At 46.9% G+C, this 13,407-nt stretch overlaps 1 protein-coding gene across 1 annotated transcript in view; it reads right to left on the reverse strand.

The window, feature by feature from the left end:
- ESRRB (estrogen related receptor beta) overlaps positions 1–13,407 on the reverse strand; it is a gene marked incomplete at both ends in the record, with an annotated part of 84,786 nt that overhangs the window by 23,853 nt on the left and 47,526 nt on the right. The window contains one exon of the mRNA XM_082317541.1: positions 5,090–5,206. Within this exon, the coding sequence (XP_082173667.1) occupies positions 5,090–5,206 (117 nt within the window). The remainder of the gene's footprint in view (positions 1–5,089; positions 5,207–13,407) is intronic.

Raw genomic sequence — 13,407 nt, forward strand, 5'->3', positions numbered from 1 at the left:
TTTGGTATGGTACGGTTTGGTATGTCCAGTATTGCCTCTCCTCCGCTTGCCTGTCTGTCATTTCCACCCAAAGATGAGTTCTGTAATGAGAGGCCTTTACGTCCCATAGCACCTCACCTGTGATCCCCATCCCTCTTTCCATGATCTCAGAACATTTCCCTTTCATGAACTGACTGTACTGGGTTTATGTGGCAAGGTTTTGGTAGTGGGGGGCTGCAGGGGTGGCTTCTGTGAGAAGACACCAGAAACTGCCCCCACATCAGACACAGCCAGCTCCAGATGGCTCCAAAACAGACCCACCACTGGCCAAAGCTGAGCCCATCAGCGATGCTGGTGGTGCCTCTGTGATAATATATTCAAGAAAGGGCAAAAAACACTGCACAGCGGCTGAGAGGAGTGAGAAAATGCAAGAGAAACAACCCTGCAGATACCAAAGTCAGAGATGAAGGAGGGGGGAGGTGCTCCAGGCACCATAGCAGAGATTCCCCTGCAGCCAGTGGAGAAGAACATGGTAAAGCAAGTTATCCCCTTGCAGCCCGTGGAGGACCACAGTAGTGCAAATACCCACCCTACAGCCCATGGAGGACCCCACGCTGGAGCAGGTGGACATGCCCTGAAGGAAGCTGCAGCTTGTGGAGAGACCATGCCAGAGCAGGCTCTTGGTAGGAGCTGTGGCCTGTGGAGAGGAGCCCATGCAGGAGCAGGTTTGCTGGGAGGAACTGTGGCCCGTTGGGGGACCCACACTGGAGCAGTTTGTTCTTAAGGACTGTACCCTGTGGAAAGGACCCATGCTGGAGCAGTTCTTGAAGAATTACAGCCTATGGGAAGGACTCACATTGGAGAAGTTCATGAAGGACTGCATTCCATGGGAGGGACCCCACACTGGAGCAGGGGAACAGCATAAGGAGGAAAGAGTAGCAGAGACGAAGTGTTATGAACTGACCACAAACCCCCAGTCCCTATCCACCTGTACTGCTCGGGGCAGGAGGAGGTAGACATCATCAGGTGTGGAGGGCAAGGCTGTGAGGTCATGTTTAACCAGCCAATGTCCAAAATCAAACCTCTGAGCCCACTTACACAAGCCATGTGTCATCTGAAATTACATCTACCTCTTGAAGACAAACAAATTGCTGTAGAACAGAAAGGCCATGGGTGGCTAGAGCGTGAATGGCAAGGGTACATTCTTCCCAAAACTGACAAGGTATATTGAGGTTTTAAGAGAGAGCTGCCAAACTGCTGAAATTTCTCTATCCATCATTCTAGAGAGCCAGAGAGACCTAGATCTACTTTGTAGAGCCCAGAGTGAAAAAGCTACACTTTGGTCACTGTGGCCACAAAACAGACAGTGCTGGGAGCAAAGAGAGGCAATGGGGTGGCCAAAGACAGGGATGCTCAGCTCCAAACAATGCCTCTCCTCTGCAAGCTGCAGGGCATGCTTTCCTTCACTGGCCATCCCCACTGGCCAGGCATGTATGTAGATATCATCTTCTCCATTTGGGGACAGCAGTATCACAGGTTGCTCAGGTTTCCCCGATTTTTGCAGAGCAGGGGGACATGCACTTCTACTGGACGAAGCTGTGAAGATGCCCCGTCTCCCACGGCCTTCAGGCTGGTGCTTCGGCAAGGCCAAGAGCAGCAGACCACAGGGTTTCTGGGGATGGTGCCTCTCCACAGGGGCACTGGGACTGGAGTCCACTGGAATCCTGGACTCCAGATTCAGCAGCTTCCTGCCTGAGCCTGCTAGTGAGGGGCTAATTAATGCTCTCTGGGGCACGCTCCAGATGGAAGGGGAAAGCGAGAGACAGGCAGCCAGACAGGCCAACACTTCAGACATCTGAGCCAGTTGGGCTCCGTGGGCAGAGCTTTCTGCCTGATGCTTTCCCTAGCAAGTCTTGCCTGCCCTGCAGCGTCACACCAGGAGAACCTGAGACAGCAAAGTTCTGGTGTCCGTGCAGTTCCCTTGTTGCAATGCATTGATCGGAGCTCTCTTAAAGAAAGTGACCTGGATATCTGAGACACCTATTGATTGCTCCATCGGCTCTCTTCCTGCCCTGATCCTCATTCACTCGGCATTGCCTGAATAACGTGCACTTCTGTGTGAGGGGCAGTCTCCCCAGATCTTAAAGGGCTACATTCACAGCTATTTGCTTAGCTGCAGCCCATGTAGGGATGAGAGAAGGCGCCTGGTGACGCTCATATGCACTCCCCAAGGGGAGGGCCTAAGTCTCTCTTGCAGCATCAAGCTGAGCATTTCAAGCATAAGGCAGAGAAGAAATCATGAAGCCCTTAATTAGGTACTAATGGAATACCATACTCTTCTTCTTCTTCAAAGGAAGGACAGTTTCTTTACCCAGAAACGTCCCCACTAAGTTACCAGCCCAGTGCCAAGGACGTCAAGGAGAAACCTGTCAAGAGAAGAACTGGTTTCTAGATCTTGCCTTTAACCACAAGACTGTTTTTCCCCAAACTCCTGGTAATCAAGCAGGAGAAAGAACCTGGCTTAGCAACCTTCTGCCATGGATGAACCCAAGGAAGAAGAGAGAGGTACACTGAGGCAAAGTAGGAAGGGGAACTACCGAAAGGAAAAAAAACATAGCTCAAGTATCAAGACACATCTTGTCCTAATGAGTACTTGGAGACTGCAGAATAGGCTCGCTGAGGAAACCAAGACATGAGGGATTTTTAAAAACAGTTAAACGACTAGAAATGTACAGCTGGGAACACTCCTGCCCTGGCAAAGAAAAGGGATGGATGAGCTAATAGGATGACAGATCAGAGATGGAAAAGACCAATGAACCTTTTCTAATCCAAAATCCCTTGTCAATTCTGCATTTTTGAGCAAGTCAAACAATTATGGATTTATTCTTTCCAGAAACTCCTGGCTCTGTGGAGACCAAAGACTGTAAAACCATTTTTCTCCCTTTTTGGATTTTGCTTTGAAAGATGTGTATTGATTGAATTCTGTGTACTAATACTTTGTGCTTCCACCAGGCTTCACATAAACTTAACTAGTTGGTCCTCACAATCCTTTTGCAAAGCAAAGCAGTATGACCCTTATTTCTCAGCTCGGGAAACTAAGCAAAAGAAAGAGAAAAAAAGATGCCTGCCCAGCATCACTTGACCACTCTATGCTGCAACACAGGAGTCCTATTTGCAGATTGCTAGTGTAGTCCCCTCTGCTCCTCTTGATATTGTCTTGTGTTCTTGCATCCCATTACCATCAATAAATCTTTATACTGTATATTCCACAGCTCTAAATATTATGGGCAGGATCACAGATACACTAACATCAGTAGCAAACCACCCTTCCCCAGCGGCTTTAATGATGCTGAATCAATCCCTATATGAATAACTAAATACACTTCAGCACAAAAGCAGCCTTAGAGTCAAATTTCAGTCTGCCATGAGTAGTATTGCATAGGGGTTAAGGAGTTCAGGCACAGCATGGTGGGAATGAACCTAAATTGCTTTCCAGCCTAACTCTGGTCTGGAAGCAGTTAATTGTCTTCACACAACTTGGAGGCTAAGCCACAAAACCCTTCACAGGACCCTGCTCTGGACTGTGTGGAGCTCCCAGAATTGGAAGCAGAGCATGCCCTGGCCACACAGTGAGACACGCCAGCACCGGCTCCTGTGACTCTGCTCCCCCAGCTGCCAGCTCCAAGAGGCTCAGCTGCCTGGATGCAGGGCAGCACAGACACAGGCAGCCAGTGAGCCTGGACCCATGCTGCTGCTCTGCAGCGTGACTGGAGCCACATCAGGCTTTTAAGGGTTTTTTTTTATGGGATTCATATGAGCAGGCTAGAGTGCATTACCAATCTGTGCTCCCACTAAAGCCAGCATCACTAGTGTGGACTGGCGCGTGGGTAAGGGGATATATCCCCTCCCCGAACTACCACATGCAGAGAAGCAGGTTTCCAGTGGTCCCTCTACTAACTCCAAAAGTAGGTGCCTCCCTCCCAGCAGTGGATCAAGATCCTCCAAGTCTACCACCTCTACACCTAGGTCAGGGAGGGCCAGACTACACAAGTCTGCATCTCCTCCCCTTGGTAACTGGTGTGCTCTAGCAGGAAGATATTTAACCACAGAAACTACACGTCCATCAAAGAACAGAACAGGGTTTAACATCTAATCTACATTCTTAACAACACTGGCTGCCATCAACTTGCCTCTCAAGAAATGAGAGCGCCCTAGCGCAAAGCAATACACGCTCAAGTGACATTGTACAATTCATCATCAGCTGCTGTGATGGTATGACCTGGAAGCAAGGTGCGGGCTGGCATCTTGGCTCCAGCATACAGGACTTGCTCAGACCACAGCCAGCTGCTCTTGTGGTTAAACCAAGGGTACCATGCTCTGCTAGGTACAGCAATGCAGAGGGTTACATGCAACACTTCTCCTTCCTTCCCCCTCCTCTGCTCACTGCCTTTCCCAGAGGGACCCAAGGGAAACAAAGCTTTAAAGTCAATCCATAAGAATGTGTTTAATTGCCACTGAATTCCCTGTGGTTCACCTTGAATGGATAAGGATTGGGGAGGGGGGCGGGGGGAGGAAAAGCAGCACAAGAGAGAAGCTGAACACTGCTCAGAGAGCGCTGAACAGATCAATAGGCTGAGAACAACGCAGGTTGAGCATGCAGGGCAGGGGACCCACAGCTCCCAGACAAACCTGTGCTACCCACCATCTTCACAAAGTCTCCTGAGTGTGAATATGGGCAAACCTTCGTTGCACACTCTGCCATAGCTCTGCATTAACTCCATCCTTCCCTTACAAAGCCCAGCCAACCCAGTCATGATCATGCAAGAGCCTCTCCTCCCCAACACTGCAAAATTTATCAAATTATTATTTATCAAATTTGCAAGTGCTAGAAGTAATATCCTAGCATGAGGGTGCTGACTAGAACGACTCTCCTCTCTGGACTGCCCTCTTGATCACTGCCCTGATCCTGACTCTTTTACAAAGCCTGTAAGAAGATACCTTCAGAAAGCCAGAGAGGGCAAGTGTGTAGTTAGCCTAGGAGTTCCTGCAAGGCCTGGAGTCCCAGGTGCTGTTGGGACAGAGAACAATTCTCAGTCTGACTCTGTCTTACCTTCTTTTAGCATCCCCACTTTGAGGCATTTCATGAAGCGACAGGCCTGACAGGACTTGCGCCTCCGTTTCGTGATCTCACATTCATTGGTGGCCGGGCAGCTGTATTCAATATTCCCTGCAATCAAACACAGAGACGGTCACCCAGGAACCACATTCTCCCCGCTGATCCAGGGACAGGCTGTAGTGCCCAGATATTCCCACCGCCATCAGTCTGTATACGCTGTATATTTGCTCACTCATTTGTACACACACGTACTCTGGGACCACAGCTGGCTGATGATGCCTCTTAGAAAGCCCAGCACTACTTATTAGAACACATTTCAGATAAAAGCAATACTGCTCTAAGTATTGGGAGAAACCTGTCCATCCAAGGGGCTGACTGCAGTGCTGGGCCTTCAGGCACAATGTGTCCTCCAGGCATGTCATCATCCCTTGTGCTGCATCCCTTACAACCTGGCCTGTTCCCTGAAGTCCAGGGCTGAGAGTGGGAGCATTTCAGACATTAGCAGCATTCCTCTTGCTGCCAGTCTTGCTCCATGTCTGTGGGATGGATGCCACCTGTCCTTTCTTGCCTTGCCTGGGGGACCAGGGAGCTCAGAGATGGCATTTCCCCCTTTGCTTCCTCCTGCCAGCTGGCATACTGCAGGTAGCAGGGAAGCAGTAGGTATGGACTGAGAAAAATGGATAAGATGTCCTGTAAAATTAACATAGGCTCTCCATGCAAATCTTTCCAGTTTTACTTTATTAGTCCTTGTGCATCTGCCTCTCACCCCTCTGCACAGAGCATCGGTATTTCTTTCCTCATTCCTTTTCATTTATGATCAGGTCACAATACCTCACAACACTGCCTCCAAGACAAAACAGGGAAAGAAGCATCCCAAATTTATATCTGGTCACATTGTATTTTATCATAAGTGAAGAACATAACTGAAACATGGATGCGAAGGTCTGTTATGAGGACCTAAGTGGAATTATGCTGGACCACAGTGTAAGGCAACAATTATTTAGTCCTAGAAGACAACAAACAGAAATGGCTATCTCCATCCTGCCATTCGCTTTGGAGGTGATGTTTCTGAAGACGGTTATTCAATGTTTGCTGTGGAGCAGGACTGGAAATCTAAGCTTGACAGTGATGCATTGACAATGACAATACATTTAAGGCAGTCTAGCTACTGGGTAAATCAGGCAGCTCCAAAAAGGATTTCTAAGCGCTACAGTCAGTTCAGAAGAATGGAAAAGTTAGTTTGGTGGTTTAGAGCAGGAAACTGAGATTCAAGAGTTCAGTCAGAGCTGCAGGGAGGAGTGTAGGTAAGAGCTGAGAGAACACACAGTACAGACTTTGTATACCATCCGATTAGAAGTAGAGCTTACAATTTAGTAGCACTGGGACAGGACTTGATTTTTGTTGCTACTTCTGCAATGGATTTCTATGCTCTTGTGCAAGACCCTTCCTTCCTCTAAATAAAGACCAACAATCTGATACATACCAATCTCTGGGTGTGGTGATTAGACCTTGGGGCTAACTAAGCAGTTGGAAAGCCCATTGGGAATCTGAGTGGAAGACAGAGCACAGGTTCAAAAGGAAGAAAGCACCATTTGATTTATCTCACTATACTTGGCCCATGCTGGGTGAAACCCCAGGAGCACACAACCCCCAAAGCCTAAAGGTGATCTGCCTACTAGTTATAAACCTTCTACCTCTTGCCTCTTGTTCTGTCACAAGACTTGCAACTTGCCCCTAAGCTCCAGCCCAGCCACTTCATTCCTAACCATTGCTCATCTGCCCCCCAAATGCAGTTTGTCTGCAGGAGCATCGTGTGCTGCACAAGTTGCTTCCATTCAGACTGTATTTCGTCATTGTGCAGCACCTGAATTTCAATAGCCAGCAATGTATCAAGGTTCTCGGAGAGCTGGAAATTGAGATTCAGGCTTGATCTCAAGGTAATAAACAAACTCCTGCTCTAGACACAGAGCTCCAGCATATTACAGACCCATGAGTACAGAGGCCCTGACGTCATGATCAGATACTTGCTGTGCCCCACACAGGAAGGAACAGAGCAGGAACAAATCTGGGATAAAATTCAAACGCAGTCTCACTTTGGAAGGTTTTGCCTTAGTTTCAATGCCCACCTTTCTCACTAAAGCCAGGACCAGAGTTCTGGAGAGATGTAAGATTTCATGTTTTGTGGTCCCAAGGCCAAATATTCACCCCCTAACACAGAGACACTACACCAAGTGTACTGAGCCCTTACAGCAGCGGGAGGCAGTGACAGCTCTCATCTGGCAGCGCAGGGTCCCTCTACACTGTGTCAAGCAGATCCCCCAGCTTCCCTACGCCTCCAGCCCATGGACCCCTTGACAAGCGAAGTACTGGAAACGGTCTACAAAACCTACATCACAACTAAATGTGATAGTGTCAGAGTAGGTACTGGTTACCATATACACACTGTCTGTACAGCTTGAATAAGCACTTCTCAAAGGTACTTCTGTACTGGGATCATAACTGTTAAAGGAGCAGAGCCAGCGGAGGGTGGGCACTGGGCAAAGCTCTCCCTCCTGGATAGCAAAGCAGTGGCCACCATGTAGTGCAGCAACCATGTGCTTTGCTAGTAAGCACAGGTGAAAAAATACACCCAGCACTGGTGGGACGTCCCATTCAGCACACCTTATTGCCTTCACATTGAACACAGGCTCATGTTCCCCTTCCACACACTGCGCCCAGTCTAAAGGAAGAAAGCACCAGCAGCTGTGTCTCACAGCCCGCTCTACAGGTGCAAATGCTAGAGGTGAGGCCCACTGTACCCTCTTCACACAAGACAATGCTGCCAAAGTAAATGGAGTTTTATATCAGGCCCCAAAACATGCTCTGCACTGCATGGATTAAGAGCTACAGCTGGGGGCAATACCTGCCATTATTGCAGGAAACAGGGACATCATCAGGGAAGGCACAATCAGCATTACCCAAGCAGAACTCGTCCAAGAAAAACTATCATCTCCAAAACTTTAACAAAGTTCTCTGACTTTTTTTTTTTTGTGTGTCTCAATTTCTTTTATGGGTCCTGGGGCTGGCTGCCAGCACTGTGAGCTGCTCACAGCTCTCTGTAATTTCTGTAAGTGCCCTGTGATAAAGTGATGAGATTAACTCATCGAAATTCCAGCAGCCTCCCAGTGGCTGGCAGTCACACCACCAGCCTGCCTGCCGGCACAGGGGGCTCCGAAAGAGTTTCCCCTTCACTGCAGCAGCTGGGGGTGCTGCAAGGCCCTGCAGAAGAGCGTCAGCACACAAGGGTGCACATGGACAAGTCTGTATGCAAGTATAAAATTTGAGTCAAGTCTCTGTGTGTTGTGAACTGTAGATTATGTGACCCAGAAGGAAAGGGCAGAGGATGGGATAATCTAATAGACAAGGCCTTGCTTTGAACTGTTGCTTATTAGAAGAGATTTCCTTTACTCGGACAATATTTACATTTGATCTGAAAAAACTGCTAGGACCTCAGCGATGCCATGGCACAAGATTTACCTAAATAATGGCTTCAAAAATCAAGTGGTGGGTGGCCAGATCCGAGTTTAGATTTGTTCTAAGCCTTCATATGTGGCCTTGGAGGGCAAATCACTTCCTCTCTGTGTCCTAGTTTGCTCATCTGCAAAATGAAATGAGCACCAATCCTACCTTCTGGGGAGATTGTGAGTCTTGATTCATTAAGGTCTAACTGCGCTTTAAAGCCTTTAGATGAGAGATGCTAAGAAACAGCCAAGGACTATTAAAGTGATAGATCATGTTTTTTATGCTAGAGAACTGCAAAATTGCCCTATTTTCTGTAAAATTAGACCTTTGACTGTTAAACAGTTTGGAACATCATTTCCAGTGCACACATAATAGGAGCACCTGAAAATTGCACACCAGAGCTTGGTCACTCAAGAGGCCCCATAGCCACCATACCTCTCTGGAAGGGGAGGGACTGGGAAGAGGAGAATGCCTCCCTGAGCTTGGGGAGCGCAGTAAAGTCCCACCCAGCTCCTGCTTAAGTTATGGACAGGGCTTCTCAGGGGAGCTGGGCTCAGAATTAGTACAGCGCTGAGACCACAAGCTGCTCCCTGCTTACTGACCCTGCCTTTCTTTAAAGCCCTTCTACAAGGAAACTCAGGAAAGATTAGATAGAAGTAGACAAGAAAGTCTTTAAAGCTAAAACATTTTCAGTGTCTGCTTTCTGAAGAACGCCCCCCCTTCCCCCCCAATCTCTCTTTCTGGTTTCTTCTTCATTGCTTTTCACCATTCTTTCCCTCTCCTCTCCCTTCCTTGCATACTCTGTCCTGCTCTGCACTGCTGCACACAGACTTCTCATCTCTTTCTTCGGGTGACTCAAACAGAGGACCAGATGACTGCAGCTTTTCCTGAATTTCAGGGGAAAACCCAGATTCAGACATATCTGCTATTAAGTTCCAAATTCCATTCGTTCAAGTCATGTCTTTCACCCTAGTGATTTGACACAGCATGCCGCAGTTGTGACCAAGGGTGTGGTCCCACTCTCCATCGGTCCCCTGGGGCCAGATGGCTGAGAGCAGGAATTCCCAGGGAAATCCATCTCATAGACGCCTCAGCTCATGCATTTGTTTCCTTTTATCCCAATTTTTGTAAGAATTGTTACACTGACCCCATTTTTTTTTAATTGTTTGGTTGGGGTTTTTTGGTTTTGTTGTTTGTTTGTTTTACAAGAACTGCTTGCAAAATACCATAGCCTTAGGAAAGTCCCATCAGGCAGTCAGTATAATGCCTCCATGGTACAGCTGTTCTGCATGACTGGGACAGCCTGCAGGAGAAAGCAACCTGACTTTTCAATAAGCCTCTAGCTCTGATGACACTTTCGTTTCAGTACCCATAAGCTTGTGTCCTGAATCCTTTTTATCTCTGATACTGAAGGTAAACAGATCATTTGGGTGTCTCAGTGAAAATGGGCCTGAAAACTGTAAAAAGGCCCTCGGTGAGTGTAGTGCCAGACCAGCAGTTCCTCTGCCCTCAGCAGGCACCAGTCTGACCTCCTGCACCAGTCTGACCTCCTGCACCAGTCTGACCTCCTGCACCAGGACGGGGAACATTGATAATACGTATGGAGTGGATTCTCTATTACCTTCCACTTAAATTAGCCCTTCTAACTGAGGCATCATAGCCTGAGCCCCGGTGTGTGGAGAGGTACTTGGGAAAATCAGAAAATCTCTCCAATGATCTGCTTGAGGTAAGAGAGGTTAATTTTTAAGCCACAGTTTCCAAAGAAAGGGATTAAAATATTGGACCTGTAAATCTGTATTTAGGCACTTGAATAAGTGACCTGATTCTCAGCACGGCTGTCTTATGCTTCCAGGGACATGTACCTGATCTAGGTGCCTGAGTATATAAAAGCATCAGTAGAGGCTCATATTTTTGGAAATTAAAAAAACAAACCAACTCAAAAAAACTACAAAAAAAACCAACTACCAAAAACAAAACCAAAAAACTCTCCACCCTAGTTTTTCACTTGCAGGAAAAGGAGACTTTGGAAAAGCAGGTGAGATAAGCCCTAGTGCTTGGATTAACCAAAATTTTACTTCATGTGGCTTATACAGTAAGAAAAACAGAAATGTGAGGACCAAGGCTTCAGGACTCTTGATCCTATGAGAGGAAGAGGGGGTAGCTATAGATGTAACACCAACACTGTTGGCCTCCTCAGGGTAGCACACCTGGCTCCTGCTCCACGAAACAGGACTTGGACATTTCGCACAACCTCACTCAAATCAGCCTCTTGCTTGCATGAGGATGCAGGAGATGGGGCCTGGGGCTACCTACTGGCAGCAAGTTTGTCTGTAGGGTTTCTGACACAGAAATACTTTACTGGAGCTCCACAGAAAAGATCTGTCTGCACAGAGTTCTCTGTACAGATGCACTGAGGCAAAAAGAAAACACAAGACTCATAGCATTGAGTTGCACTGGAGATGGTCTTCTGAATCCGAGTGCTAGAGCTGTGAATAGTAAGCAGCACTCAGGCACTAGATCCAGGGAATATTACACTTTCCCTGGTTATGCTTCAAAAGTTTTTGGAAAGCTCAGAGTATCTCCTGTTTTTTGGCTGTGAACTCCCACCTGAGAAGTAGCAGACACGTTTCTGAGAAGGACAGGAGGATAGGACAGTGCCTGGGTGCCATGGCCACTATTGCAGGGACACAAAACCTCCTTTCTGCATCTCACAGGCCCTTTGCTGATCCTGTGGATGGTAATGCTCTTCTGCTCATGAAAATGAGCAAACTCTCTCAACTGCTCCTCCCTTCCCAGGAGCCACTGTAACCACCGTAATGACAACCAGGAAGCCCTAGAAGACTATGGATTTTGTTACAAGCCTGTTATAAATCCCTACAAGTCTTCTGAGCTGCATTATCCACATTTTAAGCCCCTTATTGGTGTAAGGGCATCCCAGCACAGCAGTTGTATTGCTACACTCACTGAGTTTGAAGCTTGCAAGACTTAAGCAGGAAATCCACAGATGTAGGCACTTTGCCTGATACATAACCTGCCTGTTTGGAAGATGATGGTAAATGTGTCTTTTCTCTCTGACTCTCCAATAACCAGTTCTCCCCAATATCACTCCTTGCAAGTCCTGTTGTATCACCTTACAGGTATGAGTTCCAAGCCCACAATGAGATGATTCACAAAGATCAGAGAGGGAAATCTTAGTTCAGATTTATTTTGCTGAGCTTTAAGCTTTTATTTTATATTAATGGGTCATTTTAGAAACAGCCTTAATTTTCACTATTTGAAGATGAAAAATAGATGAAGGGTAGCCATAGTCATGAATATGTTGAATAATAAAGGGCTCATATCGTTACACAGTACTGTTATTAGTTAATATTCAGAACAGGCGAAACTACCTACCAGTTGTAACGACTGATGAACAAAAGATAATGGCAATATATTTGATTGATATATATAATGCTCTATCTATGGAGCAAACCATTAAAAGAAGGAATAAAGTTAGATTAAGAATTTGTATCCCATAAGAAATCCAGCATTTGCCTTTGTCCTAAATTTGTATGAAAGGATTAGTTAGGATTTCCATGGAATAGAAATTAAAAAAAATTTTAATTCAGAAACATCCAAAACACATTATCTTTCATGTAACAGACCAGTTCCATTACATTCACCTAATAGGGAATTCTTGGTTTCAAATCATATCTCTCTTAAGCACCAATAGCAGCACACTTCAGCATGCCCGAAACTCAGATTCTCTCCTATCTTTGCTAGATTGCACCTTCCACAATATTCACAAAGTCAGGTGATGCCCATGGCACATGTTTTTATGGAGGACACTTGCATCATGGAAGGAAATGCAGACTGCAGCTAGAATATAATGGGGACCCATAGCACCGTTTCCACAAAGCAATACAATGATAAAGAAATAGGATTAAGATTTTGTCAGGCAGCCTAGCTGACCGAAAATGCTTCAAGTCAGTTCAGAATTTCTGACTGCCTCAAAGTGTGGGAAGTCCAGCCCTGGGGTTCAAAATAACATGTCCAGAGAGAAAGGCCTGTAACCCAGTGGCATGTGCTGTCATCTCATCGCAGGTTTTCACCTTTCCATCTCAAGCATTGCCAGTGCTGCAAAGTGGAAATGGCACACGGGTTTCCAGGCCTTGATCCTTCCCTTGGGCTATGTAACACAACATGAGAGAGGTCGCAGGAGTGACCCGCCCATAACTTGTGGACAGGTTAGGATGTATTGTGTGATCCTGGCTTAGTTCAGCAAAACCAACCACTCCAATTCAGCTTGAAGTGAATCAATGGTTTGGGTTTCCCTGACTTCTTTTTTTTCTCCTATCATCAAAATTTTCCTTGGGGAAATCTGACTCGGTAAAAATTCTGCTTTTCTTTGGAAAAATCCTACTGATGGAAAACTCCCACATAGCTGTAGTTGTGACCTCAGAGATAACCAGCTATGTCCATGCTGGCTTTCAGCCTATCTTCTCCCCATCATCCGAAAAGCAACAGCCCTCGTGCTGTTCAGGACAGCCTGGCCTCACCTGGCTAAGGGGGAAAGTGAGCTGCAGAGCTGTCGGGCTCAAAGAAGCTCTGCAGCTTGGATGTCCGCTCTTCCCACTGCTGTGGCAGCAGCAGGGGGAGTGGAGAAGCTACTGCAAGATCCCCCTGCCTCAAGGCATGCCAGTTTTACATGAGTTAATGCAGCTAAAAAAAACAATAGGCAGACTGGGGTCATTTGTAGCAGAGGAGGGGGTAGTTGGAGGGGGGACTTTGCATGAAGCTCTGCTTCATGGTCAGAGGTATCTAGATAGGGT

The sequence above is a fragment of the Platalea leucorodia genome (genome assembly GCF_965183815.1).
Source record: "Platalea leucorodia genome assembly, chromosome: 7".
NCBI classification, from domain to species: Eukaryota; Metazoa; Chordata; class Aves; order Pelecaniformes; family Threskiornithidae; genus Platalea; species Platalea leucorodia.